At 52.0% G+C, this 23,807-nt stretch overlaps 9 protein-coding genes across 9 annotated transcripts; 4 read left to right on the top strand and 5 right to left on the bottom strand.

Annotated features, from left to right (window-relative positions):
* Nucleotides 1–68: 68 nt before the first annotated feature.
* AYO21_02867 (hypothetical protein) lies at nucleotides 69–3,847 on the top strand (the record flags this gene model as incomplete). The annotated part of the gene is made up of 2 exons (XM_022652843.1): nucleotides 69–3,575; nucleotides 3,668–3,847. 2 exons carry the CDS (start codon nucleotides 69–71, stop codon nucleotides 3,845–3,847), a joined length of 3,687 nt encoding a protein of 1,228 aa, XP_022514868.1.
* A 285-nt stretch (nucleotides 3,848–4,132) lies between these two features.
* On the bottom strand, nucleotides 4,133–5,182 carry AYO21_02866 (hypothetical protein; the record flags this gene model as incomplete). Its single annotated transcript, XM_022652842.1, has 2 exons — nucleotides 4,133–5,075; nucleotides 5,139–5,182. The coding sequence occupies 2 exons, from the start codon at nucleotides 5,180–5,182 to the stop codon at nucleotides 4,133–4,135; spliced, it is 987 nt and encodes a 328-aa protein (XP_022514867.1).
* A 295-nt stretch (nucleotides 5,183–5,477) lies between these two features.
* Nucleotides 5,478–6,756, bottom strand: AYO21_02865 (hypothetical protein; the record flags this gene model as incomplete). The annotated part of the gene is made up of 5 exons (XM_022652841.1): nucleotides 5,478–5,593; nucleotides 5,691–6,077; nucleotides 6,143–6,473; nucleotides 6,533–6,615; nucleotides 6,669–6,756. The coding sequence occupies 5 exons, from the start codon at nucleotides 6,754–6,756 to the stop codon at nucleotides 5,478–5,480; spliced, it is 1,005 nt and encodes a 334-aa protein (XP_022514866.1).
* A 1,114-nt stretch (nucleotides 6,757–7,870) lies between these two features.
* Nucleotides 7,871–9,431, top strand: AYO21_02864 (hypothetical protein; the record flags this gene model as incomplete). Its single annotated transcript, XM_022652840.1, has 2 exons — nucleotides 7,871–9,287; nucleotides 9,376–9,431. 2 exons carry the CDS (start codon nucleotides 7,871–7,873, stop codon nucleotides 9,429–9,431), a joined length of 1,473 nt encoding a protein of 490 aa, XP_022514865.1.
* A 1,728-nt stretch (nucleotides 9,432–11,159) lies between these two features.
* AYO21_02863 (hypothetical protein) lies at nucleotides 11,160–12,334 on the bottom strand (the record flags this gene model as incomplete). The annotated part of the gene is made up of 5 exons (XM_022652839.1): nucleotides 11,160–11,502; nucleotides 11,569–11,638; nucleotides 11,740–12,092; nucleotides 12,163–12,214; nucleotides 12,301–12,334. The coding sequence occupies 5 exons, from the start codon at nucleotides 12,332–12,334 to the stop codon at nucleotides 11,160–11,162; spliced, it is 852 nt and encodes a 283-aa protein (XP_022514864.1).
* An 899-nt stretch (nucleotides 12,335–13,233) lies between these two features.
* On the top strand, nucleotides 13,234–14,049 carry AYO21_02862 (hypothetical protein; the record flags this gene model as incomplete). The annotated part of the gene is made up of 2 exons (XM_022652838.1): nucleotides 13,234–13,483; nucleotides 13,709–14,049. 2 exons carry the CDS (start codon nucleotides 13,234–13,236, stop codon nucleotides 14,047–14,049), a joined length of 591 nt encoding a protein of 196 aa, XP_022514863.1.
* A 221-nt stretch (nucleotides 14,050–14,270) lies between these two features.
* AYO21_02861 (hypothetical protein) lies at nucleotides 14,271–16,814 on the bottom strand (the record flags this gene model as incomplete). Its single annotated transcript, XM_022652837.1, has 7 exons — nucleotides 14,271–14,390; nucleotides 14,481–14,856; nucleotides 14,919–15,418; nucleotides 15,494–15,700; nucleotides 15,757–16,256; nucleotides 16,317–16,335; nucleotides 16,398–16,814. The coding sequence occupies 7 exons, from the start codon at nucleotides 16,812–16,814 to the stop codon at nucleotides 14,271–14,273; spliced, it is 2,139 nt and encodes a 712-aa protein (XP_022514862.1).
* Nucleotides 16,815–17,835: 1,021 nt separating this feature from the next.
* AYO21_02860 (hypothetical protein) lies at nucleotides 17,836–19,691 on the bottom strand (the record flags this gene model as incomplete). Its single annotated transcript, XM_022652836.1, has 5 exons — nucleotides 17,836–17,973; nucleotides 18,048–18,381; nucleotides 18,432–18,931; nucleotides 18,996–19,202; nucleotides 19,263–19,691. The coding sequence occupies 5 exons, from the start codon at nucleotides 19,689–19,691 to the stop codon at nucleotides 17,836–17,838; spliced, it is 1,608 nt and encodes a 535-aa protein (XP_022514861.1).
* Nucleotides 19,692–21,728: 2,037 nt separating this feature from the next.
* Nucleotides 21,729–23,689, top strand: AYO21_02859 (hypothetical protein; the record flags this gene model as incomplete). The annotated part of the gene is made up of 2 exons (XM_022652835.1): nucleotides 21,729–22,111; nucleotides 22,168–23,689. 2 exons carry the CDS (start codon nucleotides 21,729–21,731, stop codon nucleotides 23,687–23,689), a joined length of 1,905 nt encoding a protein of 634 aa, XP_022514860.1.
* Between the last annotated feature and the right edge of the window lie 118 nt (nucleotides 23,690–23,807).

The following is a 23,807-nucleotide window of genomic DNA, read 5'->3' as shown; positions in this document are numbered from 1 at the left end:
TGGACCAGGCCCGCCCTTCCACGAACAATTGCACAACCTTCACGATCTAGGCTTGCCTTTGGCCAGCCATGGACGACTTCACCTCCCTCGAACTGCTGTCGCTCGTTTCCAAAGTTACCTCCGAACTGCAAAACCACCTGGGAATCAACGACAAAACTCTCGCCGAGTTTGTCATCGACCAGCACGAAAAATGTGGGGGCAACCTGGAAAAGTTCAAGGAGGACTTAGCGGGCATGGGGGCAGAATTTCCCAACAGCCTGGTTGAGAGCATCGATCGGTTGATCAAGGCGATGCATCCTAAGTACAAAAACTCCCAGAAACAATCTGCGCAGGCAAATGGCTCTTCCGACATGGACGAGCTAGATGCGATCGGTCGCAAAGCGAAAGTCTTTAAGGGGCTTGCTGTTCCAGATCGTGACCAGTCCTGGACCGACTCCGAGGATGATATCGCTGCACAGAAGGCAAGTCGGACAAACAACCTTGCACAGGACGATACCTTTGCACTTCTCGAAGGCCTTGCAGGAAAATCGAAGGCCGGTACGAATGGACATACCGAAAGAACCAGAAAGAGGAGTCGCAGTCCAGATCGGGATGACTATGCAAGGAACCGGGAACCAAGGCGCAAATACTGGTCTCGAAGTCCCAGCCCTCACGAGGACAAAAGGTCACGCAGATATCAAGACCGTGATTATGAAAACAGGTCCACCGGTCGTAGAGACCGCTACGATGAGAGGCAGAATGGCCACCACAAGAGCAGGAGACGCGACTACGACGAAGACGAAGATTTCCGAAGGCCGCCTCCTCGTGATATCGACGAGCTCCCCGTTCTCTATAAAGTCTATGATGCAGTGATCAATGGAATCAAGGACTTTGGCGCATTTGCTAGTCTTCAAGGTGTCAAAGGCAATGCCAGCGGGCTTATTCACGTCTCTGCCATTCAGGAGGGCGCTAGGGTCAACCATCCCTCTGATCTTCTATCTCGTGGACAGCACGTAAAGGTCAAAGTTGTCAAGATGGAGAACAACAAAATCAGCTTGTCGATGAAGGAGGTTGATCAGGTCACTGGGCAAGATCTTGTTCCGTCAAGGAGAATAGCCTCCGGCGCTAACATGGAGAGTCTCAACGGTGCATCGTCGGAAGACCGTTATGGAAATCTGAGTAGCACAGTCCCCGATATCGAAGACAATTACACTTCAAAGTCGAGCAAATCCCGGAAGAGATTGACATCCCCTGAACGATGGGAAATCAAACAACTCATCGCCTCAGGTGCAATATCGGCGCATGATTACCCTGATATTGACGAGGAATACAATGCAACCTTGAACGGAGATGACCAGTTTGAGGAGGAAGAAGACATCGATATTGAGGTTCGAGAAGAGGAGCCACCCTTCCTTGCAGGCCAAACCAAACTGTCCTTGGAACTGTCACCCATTCGAGTTGTGAAGGCTCCTGAAGGGTCACTCAACAGGGCAGCTCAAGCTGGTACAAACCTAGCCAAGGAGAGAAAAGAACTCAAGCAACAGGAAGCAGCGGAGCGGGCGGCAGAAGAGGCATCCAAAGTTGACCTCAACGCACAATGGCAAGATCCGATGATCAATCCCGAGCAGAGAAAGTTCGCATCGGACCTGCGACAAGCCCAACAACAATCGTCTCGAGCTATTGAAGCAGTGCCCGAATGGAAACGAGCCACCCAAGGCAAGAATCAGTCTTATGGCCGCCGGACAGACATGACTATCAAGCAGCAAAGGGAGTCACTTCCAGTCTTTCATTTTCGCAAACAATTGCTCGAAGCTGTTGCTGCGAATCAGCTGCTTATCGTGGTTGGAGACACTGGTTCTGGCAAGACAACCCAGCTCACCCAGTACCTTGCTGAAGCCGGGTACGCCAACAACGGCATGATCGGCTGTACGCAACCTCGGCGTGTCGCTGCCATGTCCGTCGCAAAGCGTGTGTCCGAGGAGGTCGGCTGCGAGTTGGGAAAAGAGGTCGGCTATACAATTCGTTTTGAGGATCGAACGTCACCGGCCACCAAGATCAAATACATGACTGACGGGATGCTTCAGCGAGAGATTTTACTGGATCCAGATCTCAAGCGCTACAGCGTCATTATGCTGGACGAGGCACACGAGAGGACCATCGCCACGGATGTTTTGTTTGGGCTGCTCAAGAAAACCTTGAAGAGGCGACCGGACCTGAAGCTGATTGTCACATCCGCCACTCTCGATGCAGACAAGTTCTCCGAGTACTTCAACCAATGTCCCATATTCTCCATCCCCGGCCGAACATTCCCTGTTGAAATCATGTATTCCAGAGAGCCGGAGGAAGACTACTTGGACGCGGCGTTGACTACTGTCATGCAAATCCATCTTACCGAACCACCCGGTGATATTCTTCTGTTCTTAACTGGACAGGAAGAGATTGACACCAGCTGCGAGGTTCTGTACGAAAGAATGAAGGCTTTAGGACCTGGTGTCCCTGAACTGGTCATTCTGCCTGTCTACTCGGCCCTTCCCAGCGAAATGCAGAGCCGGATTTTTGAGCCTGCGCCACCTGGTGGTCGAAAGGTCGTTATTGCTACGAACATTGCTGAAACATCCATTACCATCGACGGAATCTACTACGTAATAGATCCCGGCTTTGTGAAGCAGAACGCCTATGATCCAAAACTCGGAATGGATTCGCTAGTTGTGACCCCAATCTCTCAAGCACAAGCCAAACAGAGAGCTGGTCGAGCAGGTAGGACTGGTCCAGGCAAATGCTTCCGCCTATACACCGAAGCAGCCTACCAGTCTGAAATGTTACCTACCTCCATACCAGAAATCCAGCGCCAGAATCTCTCCAATACCATTCTGATGCTCAAAGCAATGGGCATCAATGATCTCTTGCATTTCGACTTTATGGACCCACCACCCACGAATACTATGTTGACAGCGCTTGAAGAACTTTACGCCCTCTCCGCCCTCGATGACGAAGGTCTTCTCACACGACTCGGACGCAAAATGGCCGACTTTCCCATGGAGCCCTCCTTATCAAAAGCCCTAATTGCATCCGTGGATTTGGGTTGTTCGGAGGAGATGCTCACCATCGTGGCAATGCTCTCCGTGCAGACAGTGTTCTACCGCCCGAAGGAGAAGCAACAGCAAGCCGACCAGAAAAAGGCCAAGTTTCATGATCCCCACGGAGACCATCTTACACTACTAAACGTCTACAATGCATGGAAGCAATCTCGGTTCAGCGATCCTTGGTGTTTCGAAAACTTTATTCAAAAGCGTCAAATAGCGCGGGCCAGGGACGTCCGCCAACAACTTGTCACTATCATGCAACGGTACAAGCATCAGATTGTTTCCTGCGGTCGCAATACGCTCAAGGTTCGACAAGCACTCTGCGCCGGGTTTTTCAGGAATTCAGCACGGAAGGATCCGCAGGAGGGCTATAAAACCCTCATTGAGGGGACACCCGTGTACATGCATCCTAGTTCTGCGTTGTTTGGAAAACCGGCCGAGCATGTCATCTTCCATACGCTGGTGCTGACGACCAAGGAGTACATGCACTGCGCGACTGTGATTGAGCCGAAGGTATGTGCCATATTACCCCGATCCCCTTTCCACCAATTTCCTTCCTGCTGTCAGATCTTTTGACATTGTCTGATGCTGACTCTTGATTATAGTGGTTAGTTGAAGCTGCCCCGACGTTCTTCAAGGTCGCTCCCACGGATCGCCTCAGCAAGCGCAAGAAGGCAGAACGGATTCAACCCTTGCACAATAAATTCGCCAGTGGAGATGACGATTGGCGGCTGAGCGCGCAGAGAAGGCAAGGTAAAGGAGGTGGCGGAGGTACCTGGGGTTGAACAAAGCAGTTTTGAAACGGGATTCCCAGTTGTTGGGTATGTTGACTTCGAGTTGATATTGCTGGATATTGTGCCCAAGGGGAAATATTCTCGCTCAAGGACGCGTGAAGATGAGTTAAGAATAATAGAACTCGGCAATCCAAATCAGAAAATCTCAACAGCAAGACTCGTATGTGTGCGCAGATGGGACCCATTTCATGATGGTACACCCTGAGGATGACCACGTTTTCCTCTCTGCTTAGATGTTCACTTCGCCACCGCTCTAATATGTCCTTCTTTCCACCTTCATACTACTGGTATCATCCCCGCTTTTCTCTCGGGTTTCTCCTTGAAGATGTTCTTCACAGGTTTCAAGGTCGGAGGAGCGGCCACCACATCCTGCAAATTCGTCTGCCTGCCCAATTGGCCTTCCTCACGCCGCTTCTTCTCCAGTATCTTCCAAGGGTCCGCGTCGTCGACGTCCCTCGCACCGCCGCCACTGCGCTTCTTCTTGGCCTTCTTCCCGCTTTTACCCAGCGTCGACACCTGCGTCGACGGATCGATCCCGGCGCCGAGCCACAGGACCTCGTCCTCCTCTTTCTTCTCCGCCAGCTCTTCCTCCGCTTCCTCCCGCTTCTCCTTCAGCCGCTGGTCCGTGGCGCGCCACTCGCTCTGCATCCGCGCCAGTCTCTTGTTGTGTTTCGTGAGTGGGGTCTTGATCTTCTCCAGTCCCGGAATCGCGCTGAGGCGTGTCCGGTGTTTGGGGAGCGAGGTCAGGGGTAGGGATTGGTCGACCCTTCGCGAGTACGAGGCGAGGGACTCGCCAGGGAGGATCTTGGGGACTTTCGCCGCTTTCGCGGTCGTTGGCGCAGGGTCGGACGGCTCCGTCGAAGCCGCCGCTGTGGCATTTTCTTCTGGCGTGTCGGGCTTCGACGCCGCCGAGTTGTTGGTTGGTATTGATTTGTCCTCTTTCCTCTGCTTCTGCTTCTGCTTCTGTTTCTTCTTGGAGATATTCCCGTCGTCCAAGCCCGAGGGCATCCTCTTCCCGCCCGGTTGAAACGACATTAACCGCCTAAAGGCTTTCGGGGTATCGTCCTCAAAGGCCGCCCCGTTGTGGCCATTCTGCTTCTTTTTCTGCTGCCTTCTGGCCTCCTGCTTGCGCTTCTTGTCCGCGTCCGACGTGAAGATGGACTCTTGCTTCTGGTGGACGGTCAGAGTCCGCGCCCGCGACGTGGGCGGCAGGTCGAAACTAGGGATCTCTCGTTAATGCCGATTTTCTGGATGTTTTGGTGGATCTGTGGGTGGTACGTACTTTGAATCGTCGTCGGCGCGCTTGCGCTTGTGTTTGTGAGGCATTTTGAGGTTGTCTTCTTTAGACCTGTACAACCTCTACATTGAACTGAATTTCGTTTATATCTAGCTGCGACCAGGCATAATGGACGAGGGAAAAATTATTGACGAGGCTGAGTGCGGAGACCGTCGAAGGAATATTTACCCCGCACCGCAGCCTTATATTCCGCCGCACTTTACACATGTAGAACGATTCTTGAGGTTCTGGAGAGCTTAGGTAGCAAGTTGTCTTGCTTTTGACATTGACTGTTCTATTGGTTGTATAGTCTCTATGTTTCTATGCGACTCTAGGCTCAACACATCAGTTGGTGAAGAGTCTGATGCCCCAGTCATGAATGTGGTCAATTGTCCTTCCCTTTCCGTCCGGAATTTCCAGCGCATTGAGGACTTGCATGTCTTCTGACGACAGCTCCCTCACTGCGAGATTCGATTTGATTCGGGCTAGTAGAGCCGGGAAAGTGTCAGCCATTCTCTATCGACCAAGACTTGTACGAGGGAACATCTGCACACGAACCTTCTGTCTGGCTCTTTCCGAGAGGGACGGTCCCCCTCTGGACAGCCCAACTCTGCAGCAACTGTCCGACGTCCATGCTGTTTTTCTCGGCCAGTTCCACGACCGTGGGGTCTTTGAGTAGTGTCTTTCCATCCGCTTTCTGGCCCGCGAACGGAGAGTAGCAGGTGACCAGGATGCCGTGCTCCTTCATGAAAGCGATGAGCTCGTTGTTTGGGAGCCATGGATGGACCTCGACCTGGTTGCAGGATATGGGCACGTCTTGCGCGTACGGCAAGAGTTCCTTGACATCAGCGATGGAAAAGTTGGAGACGCCAACCGCTCGTGTCTTGCCGGTTGACACGAGTTTTTGCATCGCTTGCCACGTAGGGACGTAGCTGCCTTGCTGACCTGTTGGAATGGTCAACGGCATCCGTCAATTGCTGGCCATGGGACTGTGTGTGAATGTAACATACCGGCTTGAGCCGCGATATTGCTAGTGGTATGTTCCCAGTCAAACACTGCTTTATCGGTGCCTGGTTCCACCAAGATTCCTTTTTCCGTCTTGGAGACGTAGGCACGGCTATGCGCATTCTCAAGGGCGTCTCGCGATATCGGTTTGAATGCGACGGGCCAATGCGCCAGGAACAAGTCGACATATTCGAGGCCCATCCGTTTCAAGCACTGGTCCAGGCACAATTCCACATTCTCCGGCGCAGAGAAGTGTGGCCAGAACTTTGTCGTAATGAATATTTCGGATCTGGGGACCCCTGATTCTCGGATCGCCGCTCCAACTTCTTCATCGACCTTGGATAGGAGTCAGTGCTGGATCGACCGCGAGGATTTTGTAAAGGGTGGCATCATACACCATACATCCAAGCACAATCCAAATGTCTGTATCCCAGTTTCAGAGCCGTCAACGTAGCGGCTTTACACCATCCTGGATCGCCTTTGCAGAGGTCAGACACGAGGGACAAATATCGGGCTATATCCGAGACAAACCTCCACCCCAGGTACCAAAGCCCACAGACGGAATCTGAATAGTCTTCCCGCCTGCAACTTTTAAGGGGAAATCGGCTGGGAGGGCCATGTTTGAAGAGGCTAGGGGATGTAATATACTCAAGCTTGTGGTTCTACCTCAGTTGATGGTACGCCAAGTGCGTTCAATGACAAGATGTTCTAGTAAAGGGTGCTATCTCAGATACTGCCAGCGCAGGCTCCGTACATCGGACGATTGACCAGTAAGGTGGAATACAGATGTGAGCCAATCAGAAGCGTAGCAGCTGCGATAACGGGTATAACAGGTCAAAATCAGCCAAAAAGCATTAATTCTTCGGAAGGGCAATTTCAGGAACAAAACGTGATGTCAAAGGGCGTGAAGAAGCGGAAGGCCTAGGCGCAAAATCTACTAATCAGTAAGAACATCAAAGGGTGTTTGCGATCCGAAAGGAGGATAAAGACATCTTCCATATCCCGGGTATATGGTATCGAACATCGGAAAAGGATGAATGTGAAGAAAACGAAGACGTCCAATCGTAAGATGGTCAAATAGCAAAAGGCTGTCATTCAGCCTTGCGCTGACTGGGAATGAAGGACTGACGTAAGGGAACCATCTGCCGTGAAAGGCAGCGAGAGCTCGTTGACTTCGGAGAAATCGCGGACAAAAGATCTTCCTCTTCGCAATCCGTGGCAGGGCTTTTTCATCCTCTTAAATTATTGCTTCAATGCTGCAGTCCATACACACACATTCACCGCATCTGGCTCAAATGTGGCCTTTGTCACCGGCTCCTCGGGATAATGACGTTGGTGTGCAATTTAGTCAGCCAACAGGGCCGCAAAACATCAACAGCCACCTCACGGATTAACGCGCAACATTTTCCCCAAGGCTGGCTAATCTTTAACGCGAGGCTATTGCCTGAATTTTTGTCCACAACCAGTGAGAGACCATATCCTTTGAAGATGTACTCCTCTATCGTCAGACACAACGCGGCGATGATGCTGGTGATGGAAGGTTCCGACGCATGGGGAGCAAGGCGAGATGAGAAACAAGCCACGTCTTCTGGGATAGATACCTGAGTGGCTCATTGAAAACGCTTCACTGTCCGATACAAAAGCCAAGTGCTCTCCTGCTTCCAAGGCCAGTCAACTCTCCAATCCAACAAAGTCCATTGATAATCCTTCTCCAACAATATTCTCTGCCCAACATGATCGTCGCCGGACCTCATAACCTCTATACCCTTGCAGAGGGTGCTCCCCTCCCTCGAAATGACACCAGTGTCCAGGTCCGCAACAAGCAGGGTGGCGGTCTCGTTCTTCTCCAAGACACCCAGTTGATCGAGACACTTGCCCACTTCTCGCGCGAGAGAATTCCGGAAAGAGTCGTGCATGCTAAAGCAGCTGGTGCTCGGGGTTATTTCCAAGTCACCCACGACATCTCCGACATCACTGACGCAGACTTTCTCAATGGAATCGGCAAAAAGACAGAGGTCTTGACTCGAATCTCGACCGTTGGGCCCGAGGCTGGTTCCGCCGACACCATTCGTGACTTTCATGGTTGGGCTATCAAGTTCAAGACTGCAGAAGGAAACAATGACTGGGTGTTCAACAACCAACCCGTCTTCTTCGTTCGAGACCCCATCAAGTTCCCCTCGCTCAACCGCTCTCACAAGAGACATCCTGCTACGCACACCTCTGATGCAGACATGTTCTGGGACTTTCACGTCGGCTCCCCCGAGTCCATCCATGCCTTGATGTTCCTCTTCAGTGACCGCGGCACTCCTGCGTCTTTGCGCTCCATCAACGGTTACAGTGGTCACACCTACAAGTTTACGAAGAAGGATGGCTCCTACCATTATGTCAAAATCCATATCCACGCTGACGGAGGCATCAAGAACTTCACAAACGACGAAGCTATCAAAGTCGCTGGCGAGAGCCCTGACTTTTTGACCAATGATCTTTTCAACGAGATTGAAAAGGGTAACTATCCCTCTTACACAGTGTCCATTCAAACTATCCATCCTGCCGATGTGGCCATGTGTCCAGTCAACATTTTTGATATGACCAAGGTGTTGCCTCATGAGCAATATCCCCTCCGGCCCGTGGGCAAGCTAGTCTTTGACACCAATCCTACCAACTACTTCGCCGAGATTGAGCAAGCCGCCTTTACACCATCGAATATAGTCCCTGGTATTGAGCCCAGCGCCGATCCCATGCTGCAGGCTCGGATGTTCGCCTATCCCGACGCCGCCCGCTACCGACTCGGCGTCAACTACCAAATGCTACCCACCAATGCTGCCAAGGTGCCGATCTACGTCCCGACTGAGCGCGATGGTTTCATGAACTTTAGCACCAACTACGGTCCTGACCCGAACTACATCAACAGCTCCATTCATCCCACGGGCTTCCACACCGCAGGCGTATCAGAGTACAAGCCGACTGAGGAGTTTCTGAGTGGACCCGTCGTGTTCACTTCTGATGTGACCGACGACGACTTCAAGCAGGCCCGCGCCTTGTGGACCAAAGTCATGGCCAAGCAGGAGGGTGCGCAGGAGAACTTCATCTCCAACATCGCCGGCAACATTGCTGGGGTTAAGAGAGACTGGCTCCGCGAGAAGGTCTTTGGTAAGTGCCCTTTTCCCTTTCCCACCCAAGCGTGCACCTGATACAATGTCTAACGAGTCCTATTTCACAGAACTCTTCCGTCGTGTAGATGAGTCCCTGGGCAAACGCATCGAGGAGGCTGTCAACAAGATTGTCAAAGCATGACTTTAATGGTGTTATGAACCCTGCAAGCAAACTTTGGCGTTGGGGGGTTTTTCTGGAGCGCTTCATCGCTGCAAATCTACTGGGAATATTTATAACGCAGTAGTCTTTTCATGAACAATGGGATCTGAATTTATCTTCCATGGAAGAGGAGAACACACCTATCATCATTGTTGGCCATTGACTCTGGTGTTCCCTGGCTCTACAAGTGACTCTATCTGGCCTCATAATCTACGCTCCACAGAAGCCGCCGTTCCAACTCGATCTAGAGTCTCGGCGCCCCTCATCCAGACACCCCATTCTTAACTTGGCCATGTAAGTTCTTTCCATACGGAGGCTCTGCAGTCGGTGTGTTTCGGCACTGTGACTATGCCGTCTGTAAGAAATGCGTATCATGGCGTGTTGCCCTGCTGAAGGAAGTGAAGTAAAGTGGCTAGCGAAACCTCTGAAACTCATTCCTAGATACTGTTTCTTCCCTCGTTCCATATCGTGTTGAATGTCTTGGCCTGCACCGTGGTATGGATATCTCTCTGTATTCATCTCTGATGCCGCGACTCACACTCATCAGGCCAAGTCGGCCCTCCATCCAGTCCTTTGAGTTCCTCGAGATACTTCAACCCTGTCAGCGGCGAGGACCTTGAGTCGTCCGGTCCCAGTCGTACTCCTGTCCAGGAGGAGCATCGCCGGTACCAGCCCGAATGTGGGCAACTTCTCTGACTCGGTCAACGTGAGCCCGTCTCCGAGGTATCGTTTCATGACGATAGCCCCGAGGAGAATTTTTCTTTTTTGGATCGAAATTATATAGAGGTGACCGCCACCGCCTCCGCCATAGTCTACGGGTACTTGTGCAGACTCTGTCTACTCTCTTTGTGTCAAGTGTTAAGCAGACTCAAAAAGTGTAGGCCAATTGGTAGAGCGCCTCTGGCCTTCTTTTTGATTATCTACTCTGTGTGTGGAACAGAACAAAGCAAAGCATGGCAAGGCCACATGTACATACATACATATACATATATATTCAGCTTGGAATTTATTCAAGGAAATAAGTTCATCAAAGATGCTTTGCTATAGTCTTATAAGTAAACCCAACGTCAAAGTTTTGCTTATGGACAAGAAGACGAAGATCTGGGCCTTTACGCCCGTACTTCTCGGAGGTGTGTACTCTGGACAGTTCTGAAGCCTCGAGCTGAATACTGAAATAACCCAATCGCAGCTGCTGGTATGTCAGCCGTAGGTGCTTTCGCCTGAGGCGGTCGGTCTTTTCAAATTCAATGGGAACTTGAACAACGGCTGCAACGGCTCCAACATTGGCGACGAATACAACGACATAACAGTGACAAGATCGACAACGACAACAACAGCAACGATGACTGACGTCTCCCGTCACGCTATACGCCAGTCCTGGGACTCTGCTGTCTCCAAAGTTCACACAGCAATATCCTCCCCATGGGAAGACTAGTTGTGGCAGGAGGAACACATATAGACTAGATAGAAACGAGTCACCTGCTCATTTGTTTACGACTCATACCAGCATCAGGGACTTGCGGCTGGTAGATTAAGGGAGATTTCAGGGAAATTCTCTACTGTCCACTGCTTGTAAATTCTTCGCTCAGTTGCCGGCGGATGTCTCAGGGTCGTCTAGATTTTGGCACGACACCTAGTTCAAGACCGATAGGTAACATTTAGGCAAAGACATTCTGCAATTCATGAATCTGTCCTTTTTCGTCGTAATGATCAGCGCACTACCTGGTGCAGAGGCCGCGCGAGCTCCAACGTCATCTCGGCGCTGCGCTCAGATTCCCTGTTGATGAACGCTGGAGGCTCTCTCACCACACTCCCAATCTTGGGCGCAATCTCAATGATGGCGCCGGAGAGGCTGTTCGAGCCCAACAGCTTCTCGACCTCGTCCAGCACAGTCTTCATCTCGATCAGCGGGACGCCGGCGGCCTCGACCTTGTCGAAGGCCTCGGCGGTGTTCAGGCCCGTGCGGATCTTGTTGGGGCAGATGACGTTGATGAAGATCTTCTCCTCGTCGGCGAGGTAGGTGCCGAACGAGCGCACGAAGCCGACCTGGGCACTGTTGCGTGTGAGCCTCTCCCTGTTTCCCTGGATTTTGATGGTGGTGAGTGAGCGCGGCTCTTACTGTCTCGCTGCTGCGCACATGGGGACGCAAGGCATGCTGTAAAAACCCGACACTGATCCGAGCACGATGACTGTGTGGCGCCATGAAAGATGAGTATTCAATCGTACTGATGGATATCAACCCCCCTTCGAGGGAAGGAGACCGTGATCTGATCTTCTGCGGGAGACTTACTCTTGCCGCGAAACCCAAGCTCATTCACCGACTGCCGGCGAAATTGCTGCAAGGCTAAGCTGATCGTGTACAGAAAGCCGTTCATGTTGACTTCAAACGCTTGAAGATCTGGCGGTTGAAAGCCCGTGGATGCTGGGTTATTGGGAAACGTCCTGGTCTCGCCGACACCCGCGATTGGAAAGATGTAGTCGATCCGCTGGAACTGAGACACTGCCTTTTCGAACCCCTGGCGCAGGGAGTCCCAGTCTGCAACGTCGACGACGACGGGCAACAGCACCGTCTCGTCTTTGTTCAGCTCTTCGCTCAAGGATTGCAGGCCATCCTGGCAGATGTCCGCAACACATACTCTGATACTGTTTCAGGCGGAAGATTGGATCAGGAACCAAGATCTGGACCCAAAGATTGGCCAAGTTAAAAACGCACCCTTTTTGAAGCAACAGCTCCGTCACTGCGCGACCAAGTCCGCTTGCACCACCTGGTCACTGCTCAGCATAAAATGTCCGTGTTGTTCTTATTTGCAGGGAGAAAAAGAATGCTTGAAGTGCGCAGGTTGATGCCTACCAGTAATGAATGCTGTCGCCGCTGATCCATCCATAACGTGTCCCCGGCTGACTTTTGTTCCCCTTTCTATCTGATGATTCTGATTGCTGACCACCAAATGATATTCCTACTGTAGAGACGCAGTCACACTGTTCAAATTTGCCAGGTCTGCCTCTTCTCAAGAGAACAAACCGCCATAGGTTTGACTTTCACACATATTGTCCAGAAAACACCGCAGGTTCTTCAGCGGTCTTCAGCAGTATGCTAGCTAGTAGAACACCACCCCGCCAATTGATGGGCCAAAGTGGGTCTGTGGAGCAGCCGCCTGACAAAGCTAGACCTGATCGAGCCGGGTAGACCAGTAATGGGTAGAGTGGAGTCAACCGAACCGATACGGTTAGTCTGCCTTGTCCCCGCAAAGGGTTCTTCCAGTGCAACGACTTTGCAAGGACCTCGTCGAGGCGTCGGCAGAGAGAAAGGAAGAGAAGAGTACTCGGTAGAGATTTTGACACACCTGCTGAACCTTTCCTTGGGCTCGGTAGGAATGCCACGTCCCGATTGACCCGGACAAGACGGTTTGCATGCGAGGTATACCCAAGATCAATCGCATTCTCGACGTCGGTATCAAGGAGGCCGAGGTGCGAGGTGCCAACTGTGTATGGTCGCGGCCACATGGTTTGGTTTGCTCTCATTGTATTGTACTGTATTACATGACCCGTCTGAATCTGGGGGTCAGAGTGGAATGTTGACTCATTCATTCATTCCCTACCCGGTCTTTTCAGTGTTCGAAGACTCGCCTTGTGCCTCGTGTACCTGAGGTCGCCGCGTAATCACCAATTCATCCACCCCTCTGAAGGATAAGTCGCCACATCTAGCCATAACCTACGTCGAACTGAACAACCGGTTTTGCACTCGAGACATTCGTATTATCTCACCAAGGCACAACCAGAAAAAATGACCGCCAACAACCACTCTGCCGTTGACGCTGCCGCCAAAATCCTCCCGCCCAAATACCTCGCCCACGTCGTCCTGCGCACGGCCAACTTCCGGCCGATGGTGGACTTTTGGACGACGTTCCTCGGCGGCTCCATCACGTACGGCAACGACAAGCTCGCATTCATCACCTACGACGAGGAGCATCACAGGATAGCGATTCTGAATTTGCCCGAGTCGGGGCCAAAGGACGCGACGAGTTCGGGGTTAGGTACGTACTAGACACCGAACACCAAGCACTTGAGATTTGATACTTGATACTCTGTATATTGGCGTTGGTTGTTGGGTTATGAGATGGAGAGAGAAAGAGAGAGAGTGTGTGTATATGTCCTGGTACAGAACGTTGTTCACATACGATCACGAGGCTCGATCCGCATCTTTTGCCGAACAAGCATCCGCACTATCTAACTAGCTGACAAGACTACCATGCAAACAGAACACGTCGCCTTCGGGTTCAGCACGATTGACGACCTCGCGCTGGCCTACACGCAGCGCAAGGCCCGTGGCATCGTGCCCGGGTGGTGCGTCAACCACGGCCCCACGACGAGCCTGTACTACAAGGACCCGGACGGCAACAAGATCGAGATGCAGGTCGACAACTTCGCCACGGTGCAGGAGGCTACGGCCTTCTTCCACACGGCCGAGTTCGCCGAGAACCCCGTCGGCGTCGACTTTGACCCGGACGAGTTGGTCAGACGGCTCCGCGACGGGGAGGACCGGAGGGAGATTCTGAAGAGGCCCAGGACGGGGCCGAGATTGAATTATAAGCGGTATTAGAAGTTTCGATACCTTTTTCAAAAGGAAAGGGGGTTAGAAAACACGTGAGACGGACGAGGCAGTGTCAGGATATACATGTACAGAAGTGCAAATTGTTCATGTCGAAATGTCCATCCTAGGATCGTAGACCTCGAGAACCACGTTTTTCCCGCTGTGGTCTAGGAGGGTGCAAGACATGGTTTCATCAATCAATCCAATTCATTAATTCGTTTGTTCATTGATCATACATGGATTCCCAAGACATCTTCCGGCAGAGGCGGTAGTGATGTATCGGGCAACCACAAGAGGGAGTCCCCCCAGCTTTCGAGTTCCATGTCCATCCGATTGAAGATCGACATTGGCTGTGAGAGAGAAAGGTCGTGTGTCAGCTGAGAATGGGATCAAAAGAAGTGGGAACAGTAAAAGGCAAGAAAAGGAGAGGGAAAACGTACATCTTCCGGCGAGGTCATGTGCATCATCAGACCATCACTGATCCCAGCGGCACCAGCAACACCACCAACTCCTGCCGATTTCACGTCTTCTGTACCACCTCCGTCACCACCGCCTCGCAGGGTCTTGGACCATGATCCAGTAGTCGTCCTCCGCGTGGTTTGTTGTCCAGCCTTCATGACCGTGAATCGAGCCAGGTTGACCACGTCCCTGGCGAACGGGAAGTGTAGGTCCGCAGAGGCGAATTCGACATAGTTCATGTGGCCGGCGACCATGTCCATGAACTGGATGTCGGCGCCCACGGCCGGCCTGTCGGGGAATTTGAGGACGTGCGCAAACAGCGCGATCAGCGCTGTCAACGGGAACACGTAAACCAGGCTTGGGAGAAGTCAATATAAAATTCCGAAAATACCTCAAGAGGGGTTTCAGGGTGCGCTCACCATTTTGGAGTCGACGGAGTAATGGCAACATGGCGAAGATTCCGGACAATATTACGGGCCGCTTCGGCCACGACTTCGGTGCATTGGCTGATAAAGTCACGAGCTTCATCGTAATGCGTCGCTTCGAAATGGATTGGCAGGGTGTTCCAGAAATTGACCATGACAGAGTTGATGGCGATGGTGCTTCCGTAGTACGAAAACAACAGATATAGAGTCTTCATGGGGTGGAGGTCGCGGGGAAACTCGTTGGTCGTGGTGTTGATCCTCACTGTGGCTGGAAGCGATTCGTACCACTGGTCCAGGGTCGACTGCAGCGTCGTGAGAATTCTTTTCACCTCGTGAAAGCTTTGCTTGGACTTGCGTAGTCTTGTGATGGCTCGGGCGATCCGGCCGGATATCTGCGCATGCTTGACAACGTGGACAAAATAGTCCAAGTTCGTTGCATTGCCGTCAATGGGTTTCTCGGGCAGTTGACAGGTGATGTCGTCGTCATCGATTGCCTGCACACAGCATAGTCACGTAGGTCAGAAAACATGTAAAGTCTTACACAATGTGCGCCAGTCTTGTCAGCTTACCAGCGGCCGTGCAGATCGATAGACGATGTGTCGTTCGTAGACGAACAACGACCACCATACATGACTGCGCAGTTGTAGCGCCGTATCCGGTAAGTCCCAGGCTGCAGCGGGCCTCGTATGGAGGCCTTTGGACTCTGCCAGTTTCATGGCGTTGAGACATAGCATCCAGTCCAGCGCTGGGCAGCCAATGCATTCAACGTACATGCTCTGGTATCATCAATCAGTGTCCTGTCAGGGGCGAGGAGAAGGTGGCCAACGCTTACCATTGCAGCAAGTGCCTGAATCGCCATCAAGCTCGTCCGGCAATAAAGCAATTTTGAATGAACCGAGAGAGCGTTTTGGAAGTATCCCCACCCCGGACCACGGGCATAATGATAGTCGGCATAGGACTTCTTCCAGGACTGCACTCGCCAGCCGGCCGCGTAGATAATGTACCGCAACGCATACCATGCTGGGTCCTGGTCCACTGTGGGCGTGTGCTCTTGTTGAAAATGCGCCCGTAACAGGTTTTCAAATTGTGGGCGGTACACCAAGCCGATGCTGCCTTCGACTGATTCTTCAAAATATGCACGGGTGTATGCCCATGCGTCCGCCTCACTCGGTTCTGGCTCCTTTGCTATCGTGGTGAGATCTTCCAGCTTGAGTCGGTGGCATACATCGCTTGCTAGTTTTCTTGCCGTTTTTTCAAAATCGGTACTTCCTGTCCTGCGACAAACCCAATCTATTCCGGGCTTGGAGCAAATAGAAATGAATGACCCGAGCCCTGTCGTTGATGATTAGGCCACATTCATCTTTCCGTCGAGGAAGCTTCACGAAGACATACCGTGATACTCAAATGTCATCTTTGAGAGCTTGTTAGTAGTGTGCTCTGCCGGAGCCTGTTTTCTTGGGGCGGTTAACGTACCTCCTCCTCTGGAGGTCGCATGGAGATGCCATCGTCTTCCAGTGTGCTGGAGAAGCTGGACAGCGTTGGCGTTGAAGGAACTGGAGGATCATCACTAACTTGGGCGGATGACTCGCGCGGAATGTATTGTTGGTTGTCCACAGCAGGGCCGTCGTCAACCGCGACGGAAGGCATGGGGGAATTCCTGCGATAGATGTTGGAACCCCAACTGCCGTCGGGACGGATATCCTCTTGTTCGCTACGCGAGATAAACGGCGACTGCTGGAATGTGTGAGGTTCGTAGCCGACATTGGGAACTGAGACAGGCTCAACCACGGCTTCAGGTGGTTCGCGTGGTGGCATATCCTGAACCGACCCAATCGACGTCTCATCTGTATGATTGAAAAATGTCTCCAAGTGAGATAGTCTCTCCTCCATGACATTGAAATCGCCTTTCCGTGCCCCTGCTCTACGACGAGGACACGAGGTGTAGAGACACTCTTGATGGAAGTCCTGCCATAGTTAATACAAGACAGTGTTAGATTAGTCGCTGGAATCATGCTGGCTACTAGTTGATCGACCTACCAGACAATTTGTGCATGGACGTCCGCCATTACTTGCGATGCATTAGTCGAGGTGGTCCTAGCAGTGAAAAGAGCATGTCCATACCACTTGATCTTCTTTGCGCGGCATGAATTGCAGGCCGTCGCACACCTTGCGCGACGTCCCAAGGAGCCCGACATTTTTCTTCTACTTGGGCTTGATTGTGTGATTAGATGGTGGATGATGACGGGAGTGCGTTATTGTCAGCCAGGTAGAGTGGATAGCAGGGAAGATCGAGAGTGGATGGTGGAGGTAGAGGAGAAACCATGAGGTCGAGGCACATGCAGTGGAGGCGCAGGCGCAGGTTGGAGGCGATGGCGGGGGCGGAGGCGAAGGTGAAAATGACCAGGTGCATAGACGCACATCAGGTCAGGTCAGGCGTTGTGCATCCCTTGATCAAGTCGATCGCAGGCCGTGGAGACCCCACCATCTTCACCTACGAGCAGCACGGACTGACCTGGAGCCGTGTCGTACATGAGGGGGACACGGGGGACTCAGGGGCCACAGAAGTGACCGGGCACCTGGGTTGGCGCCTAGGTGCCCACCTGGAGGTCGGAGCAACTAATCACTAGGGACTGCATTGAGCGTCTCTAGGCGGGGTCAATGCCTAGCGCTCCCTAGTGCGATGTTCCGATTAGCCCGTAGCCACACCCAAGCCGAGATTGACTTTTACTCGAGTCGACGCCATCGATCAGGATGGTTTGAATCAAACCATGAGCAAATCATGGTTTCGCCATTACAATGTCAATACGACAATCTGCCCAAAGACCAGGCGAGTACAAGCTCAAAAGCCAGCCTTGCCGCAGTAGCTACTAGATTCTGACGCTGAGGCTAACCAATCTGTCGTGTAATGCATTCACATGAAGGAGTTGGACATGATATCGATGGCAGGATTCCCTAGTACGTCGCCGAAAGACGTGTCGTCCCCATCCGGCCATTGTAGCAGGGCTCCCCAGACTTCATGGTCAGGATCCATGGTATGAAACAACTCGTGCTGTGTGGTTGAGCATGTTAGATAGACGTCAAGTAAATCATCAAAGAGCAAGGCGTGAAGAGCGACACCCTTACGTTGTCAGATGGTGCTGCGTTATCAAAACGCACAGATTCGTCAGCTTGTGTCGCTGGGCCGTCGAGCTGGCCTGCGACATGACTCTGTGAAAGGGAATCTTTGGTAACGAACCCGTCCCCTCTAGCCGCCCTCGAGACGGCTAAGCGTGCCAGGGTCGTGACCTCCCTAGCGAAAGGGAAGTCGAGGTCTGCCGATGCGAACCCGACATAGTCGAGGTGTCCGGTGACTGTGTCCATGTACTGAATGTCGGCAGCAACTGTAGGTAGCTTCGGAAATTGAAGCACGTAGATGAACAAGGTGCTTAAAGCGACCAGAGGCCACTCATAGACCAGACTACCTCGACATCGTTAGATTCATCTTCAATCACTGTCCTGGAAACGTACGCTTTGGGACTGGAACGAGTAACATTAACATGTTGCAGACATCGAATGATACTCCGCGCCGCTTCGGCCACGATTTCCGTACTGTTCCAGACATGTTTGCGGAACCTATCCTTGTCGTACTCGCCCAAGAGGGCAGGTACTTCATTCCACGGACGAACAAGCATCGAATGCAGCAGGATCAGCCTGGCTTGGTAGCCACAGTAGAGGAACAAGGCCTTGTAGGGGTGGATATCTGCAGGCAAGGAATGGCTAGCAGGATCAATCTTGACCGATGAAGGAAGTGACGAATACCAATCTCCAAGGGCCGAGTCCAACTCGGAAATGGAATCCACGATCTCCTGAAAGGTAGGAGTTGACCTTCTCAACCTTTTCGTCATCCTCCAAATACGCCCAGAGATTTGGGCCAACGTGATAGAGCCGATAAAGTAGTCCAGGTCGGCATGATTGCCCCCTGGCTGATCGGTCGGTAATTGACACGTAATGTCATCATCGTCAATGGACTTGACCTCATGTTAGTCGCATTATACTTGCGCGGTGCTTGTCCCGGTATTGCTAATCACTTACCAGTGGTCGCCCAGACATGAAAGCTGTATGTCGCTCATAGACATATATCGACCACCAAAGATGGGCTCGAGTGCGAATTGCTGATTGGTCCAGGTTCCACGCGATTGCGGGCTCTCGGTGTAGACCTTTAGACTCTGCTAGCTTCATGCTGCTGACGCATAGCATATACTCTAGCGAGGGGTTACCAATGCCATCCACATACATGCTCTACAAGTTGGTCATTAGTAGTCGCACGACAACACCGATATAAATGGGGAGTATGCTTACCATGGCAATGAGGGCTTGCACAGCCATAAGCCCCGTTCTGCAGTAGAGTAGTTGGGAATGGACTGAGAGAGCGTTCAGGAAATATTTCCAGCCGTCACCATCAGTGTAACAGAAGCTACCGCTCGTTGTATGCTGGGAGAGATGTCTCCAACCAAAGGCGTAGATGACATTTCGCAGCGCATACCATGCTGGGTCCTCTTTTTCAGCGGGCGGCAATGGCAGTTGACTGAAATGTGCCTTCAAATGGGCTTCAAACTCGGGACGATGAACTAGGGCGTGCAGACCCTCCACGGTGTCGTCAAAGTACGCTGCAACAATAGTCCATGCGGTGTCGGGGTCTGGTTCGGGCGCGAGTGCTGCCTTTTGAATGTCGCATGGGTCCAATTTCAGCATTCGGCAAAGATCTCGGACCAGTTTCTGGGCGGCCATTTCGAATCTCTGGTTTCCCGTCTTTTGACAAATCCACTCTACCGCCGACTTGGAGCAGATGGACAAGTACGAGCCGTGACCTGTGGGTACGGTCAGTACGTGGGAAGGGTGTGTTTAGCGAAACAAGGTTACCGTGGTATTCGTAACTCGTCTGCCACAATGTCAACACCACAGATCTCAAACATGGGAATCACATGCAAATATCTCACGTGTTCTTCTGGCGGTAAAGGACAAGTGCCATCATCCTCCCCTTGATGATGCGCGTTGTCCAAGCTCGATACCGAGGGAACTTGGACAAAAGAGTTGCTCTCGGGTGGTGATATCACCATGCTCGAGGCCGAAATTTGGGGTTGACGTACATCTCCAGTAGATTTTAACGATGGCTGGCAGGGCAGCATTGATTCTGGGATTCGGTTCGGTATTGGAGAAAGAGCCTGTTGCCCCGAGATTTCAAGATGACGGTCGTCTGTTCTAGAAGAAGCGGAGTTTGAAAAAGTCGAGAGTGTTTTTACGAGTGGTTGCCTTGTGAGGTCTGACCGAGATCTGTTTGGTGCAACTTGTGTCGACACCGTCGTCTGATTTGGCAATAGACGCTCGACCCTGAAGAAACTGTCTTGAAGGGTTCCAACGCCCTGTTTTGAGCGGGCAGCTGCATGTCGAGAGCGGGCAGCAAATACACATTCTTCCCGGTAGTCCTCGTGTCGGTCAGTTGGCGGCATATCTTGCTAACGTCCGGTCAACTTACAAGACAGTTCGCGCATGGAGATCGACCATTGCTGGTGTGCGTCAACCAGTTGGGATGCTGTAAGTCTGTATGAGAGGTATATAGCCTACCATCTTATCTTCTTCGCCCTACACGAACTACAGGCGATGTGGCATCGAGGCCGGCGCGGTATTGTAGGTGGCTGCGATTCCTTTGCCATGAGAGCGGTAGAAACGGTTGATACTAGGTATATTTTAGATGATCCATAACACCGCGAAAATGTATGTCTAGTGGGTAAAAGGCGCCACGCGCACAAAACTAACCTGTAAATGCCGTGCAACAGAAGTGATACACAGCCAGGGTTGCTCGATGCCCCTCACGAATCTGTAGTGCCTGAGACGCCAACAATTGTACAACGTAGGTGTTGACTCGGACTCATGGTAGAAGGGTGGTGGTGAGCCAGGATTCCACGTAATGCGGAGTGGAGGCGGATGGTTGTGGTTGCGGTTACAGGCGTAACCAGGAGCATGGAATGGGGGATGCTGGAGGGGACGAATGAGTGTCTGTCCCGAGGGGTGTCGAGTCCGTCGTACTGTTCTGTACTGTGACAAGATGCCAAGGCGCTAGAATATCTTGGCGTATAAATTCCAGCCAGGCAGCCCACACTCCCCCGCTCCGCCCCAATTCATCCTCCACAAGATCCTTCCTTGCATCAAGCGAGGCAGGTCTTACACCCGTACGGCACCAATGGGCTGCGGTATTAGCTTCTGGCAAGTCCTCCGTGACAGCATGACTAACACAGAGCACCAATGCAGAAAAATTGCATGCGCCTGGGATGCAATTGTTTCGATGTGATATGGGGTAGCAATTTTGCGACTTACTGACCGACTACCCCACCTCTATTGCTGTACCTAGGCACTCGTGGCTCTTCTTTGGTGGCGCGCGAAACCCTCAGTATCACGGATACCATGATCCTCGGACCACTACGAGTATTTTCCCATCCCACTCATCATCCCTTGGACCCCATGATCGTGTAACTCTTCATCCCCATGAGACCAGTTACAAGCTGCGGTTCCTTGCGTCCGAATTAGGCATGTGGCCGATTCCATCAGGAATAGCCGACCCCGGAATTTCCTCTGGCCCCGATCCCATGCTTGCTAGCGTGCTAGCCTGCGCAAAACACGGCACGAGGGGGCGTGTTTGAGTTTCTCCGCGTGGTCTGCCATGTGGGTCTTCTGGTATACTTCACACTATGTTCAAATGTTCAGAGATATATCGATCTTTTGCGAGCCCTTTGTCTGCCTGTCACAACTACTCACATGCTCCAAGACACAATGACTGAACCAGCAGCGCTATCGACAACTCCCACCCTGCAGGTGCCACCCAAGGACATCAGGACTTATGCCCAGATTTTGAATATTCCGCTCGATTTCGACCCCGATGCTCTCAAGGCGAAGTACGCCGAAGAAAAGCGGAAGCGAGATCACCATGGGGGCTTGTCACAATACCGGTCCGTCAGAGATAGCGACTTCCTAAAGTCGTATACGAAAGATCTGTACGCGGATGAGACCTTCACCCGTGATCCGGTTAAAGGAGTCTATGATGTTGTTATCGTCGGCGCGGGCCTTACTGGAATTCAAGCTGTTCGCCATCTGCACCAAAGAGGTATCACAAATGTCTGCGTGATTGAAAAGGGTCAGGGTTTTGGGGGCACGTGGTGAGTTCACTCCTGACGTCCATGCTCCATATGGCTATACTGATACTCTGTGTCAGGTATTGGAATCGTTATCCTGGGGTGCAGTGTGACATTGATTCATATATCTATCTGCCCTTGCTAGAAGACCTAGACTATGTTCCAACGCAGAAGTACGTTTACGGGCCCGAAATACGGAAATATGCCGAAGCACTGGCGAAAAAGTACGACATGGATTCAAAGACACTTTTCCAGACCGAGGCGTTGGGATTCTTCTACGAGGAGGACAGAAAGCTCTGGAAAGTCAAGACGAGTCGCAATGACGAGATCGAGGCACACTGGATTGTTCCCGCGCCAGGCCCTCTCCATGTGCCAAAGTTTCCTGGCTTTGGAGGTATTGAATCCTTCAAAGGCAAACATTTCCACAGTTGCAGATGGGACTACAACTACTCTGGAGGAGATCCTGAGAATCCACAGCTAACCGGTCTCATCGATAAGCGAGTTGGGATCATCGGAACTGGAGCTACCGGCGTACAACTCGTGCCACGGATTGGCGAATGGGCTAAAGAACTATATGTCTTCCAGCGAACGCCTTCGTCAATTGATATCCGTGGAAACAAGCCGACAGATCCGGAATGGGCCAAAACCTTGCGCAAAGGCTGGCAGCGCCACAGGCAGGACAACTTCAGCACCTTGACAGTCGGTGGATACGTCGAGGAAGATGAAGTCAACGACGGGTGGACAGATGTCCTTCGAAACTTGCCCGGCTTCATGGCTGGAGATCAATCTGGAGACCCCGAGCTCCGTAAAGCACGGATGCAGATCGCCGACTTCAAAAAGATGGAGTCGATCCGGAAGCGGGTGGATAGCCTCGTGAAGGATCCTGAAACAGCGGCGAAGCTAAAGCCATGGTACAATCAATTCTGCAAACGGCCTTGCTTCCATGACGAGTACCTCCAGACATTCAATCGACCCAACGTCCACCTAGTGGATACTGATGGTAAAGGTGTCGAAAGAGTGACGCCGAAAGGGCTTGTGGCAAACGGTCAAGAGTATGAGCTTGATTGCATAATCTATGCCACAGGCTTTGAATGGGCCACTGATCTAAGCTCCCGTCTGGGAGCACCGATCATAGGCCGTGGTGGTATCAGTCTGACAGACAAGTTTAAGGACGGTATTACCACGCTCCACGGATGGGCGGTGCACGGATTTCCCAACATGGCTCTCCTCACCCATTTCCAAAGTGGTTCAACGCCTAACTGGACACATAATATGACCGAAGCCTGCAATCACATCGCATACGTCATAGCCGAGAGCAAGAGGCGCAATCTCAAAGCTGTGGAGGTCACCCAGGAAGCCGAGGACGCATGGGTCGCGCATTGCATGGACGTTGCTCGTGGCAGAGCCGAGTTTTTGAGAGATTGCACGCCTGGCTACTACAGCGACGAGGGGACCATCGACGACAAGCTGCTGAAATCTCAGCCGTACCTTGCCGGCGGTCCCACGTTCTTCAAGCTCATCGAGGAATGGAGGAATGAGGGGCAGATGCGTGGTCTCGAACTGACTGCTGGGGATGCAAATGAGGAAAGGGCTCGACTGTGAACCAATGTTTTCTTTTAACTTACTCTCTATTTGCCAATCCGAATAGCAATCTCTGGTCTGCATACCAGACTTTTCCAGATGCGGATGAGCTCGACGTGACAAAAGATAATGTTTATAG

This window comes from Fonsecaea monophora, assembly GCF_001642475.1.
Source record: "Fonsecaea monophora strain CBS 269.37 chromosome Unknown Scaff13, whole genome shotgun sequence".
Taxonomy (NCBI): Eukaryota; Fungi; Ascomycota; class Eurotiomycetes; order Chaetothyriales; family Herpotrichiellaceae; genus Fonsecaea; species Fonsecaea monophora.
The sequence above is the reverse complement of the archived record's forward strand: the minus strand, read 5'-3'. Positions and strand labels throughout refer to the sequence as shown.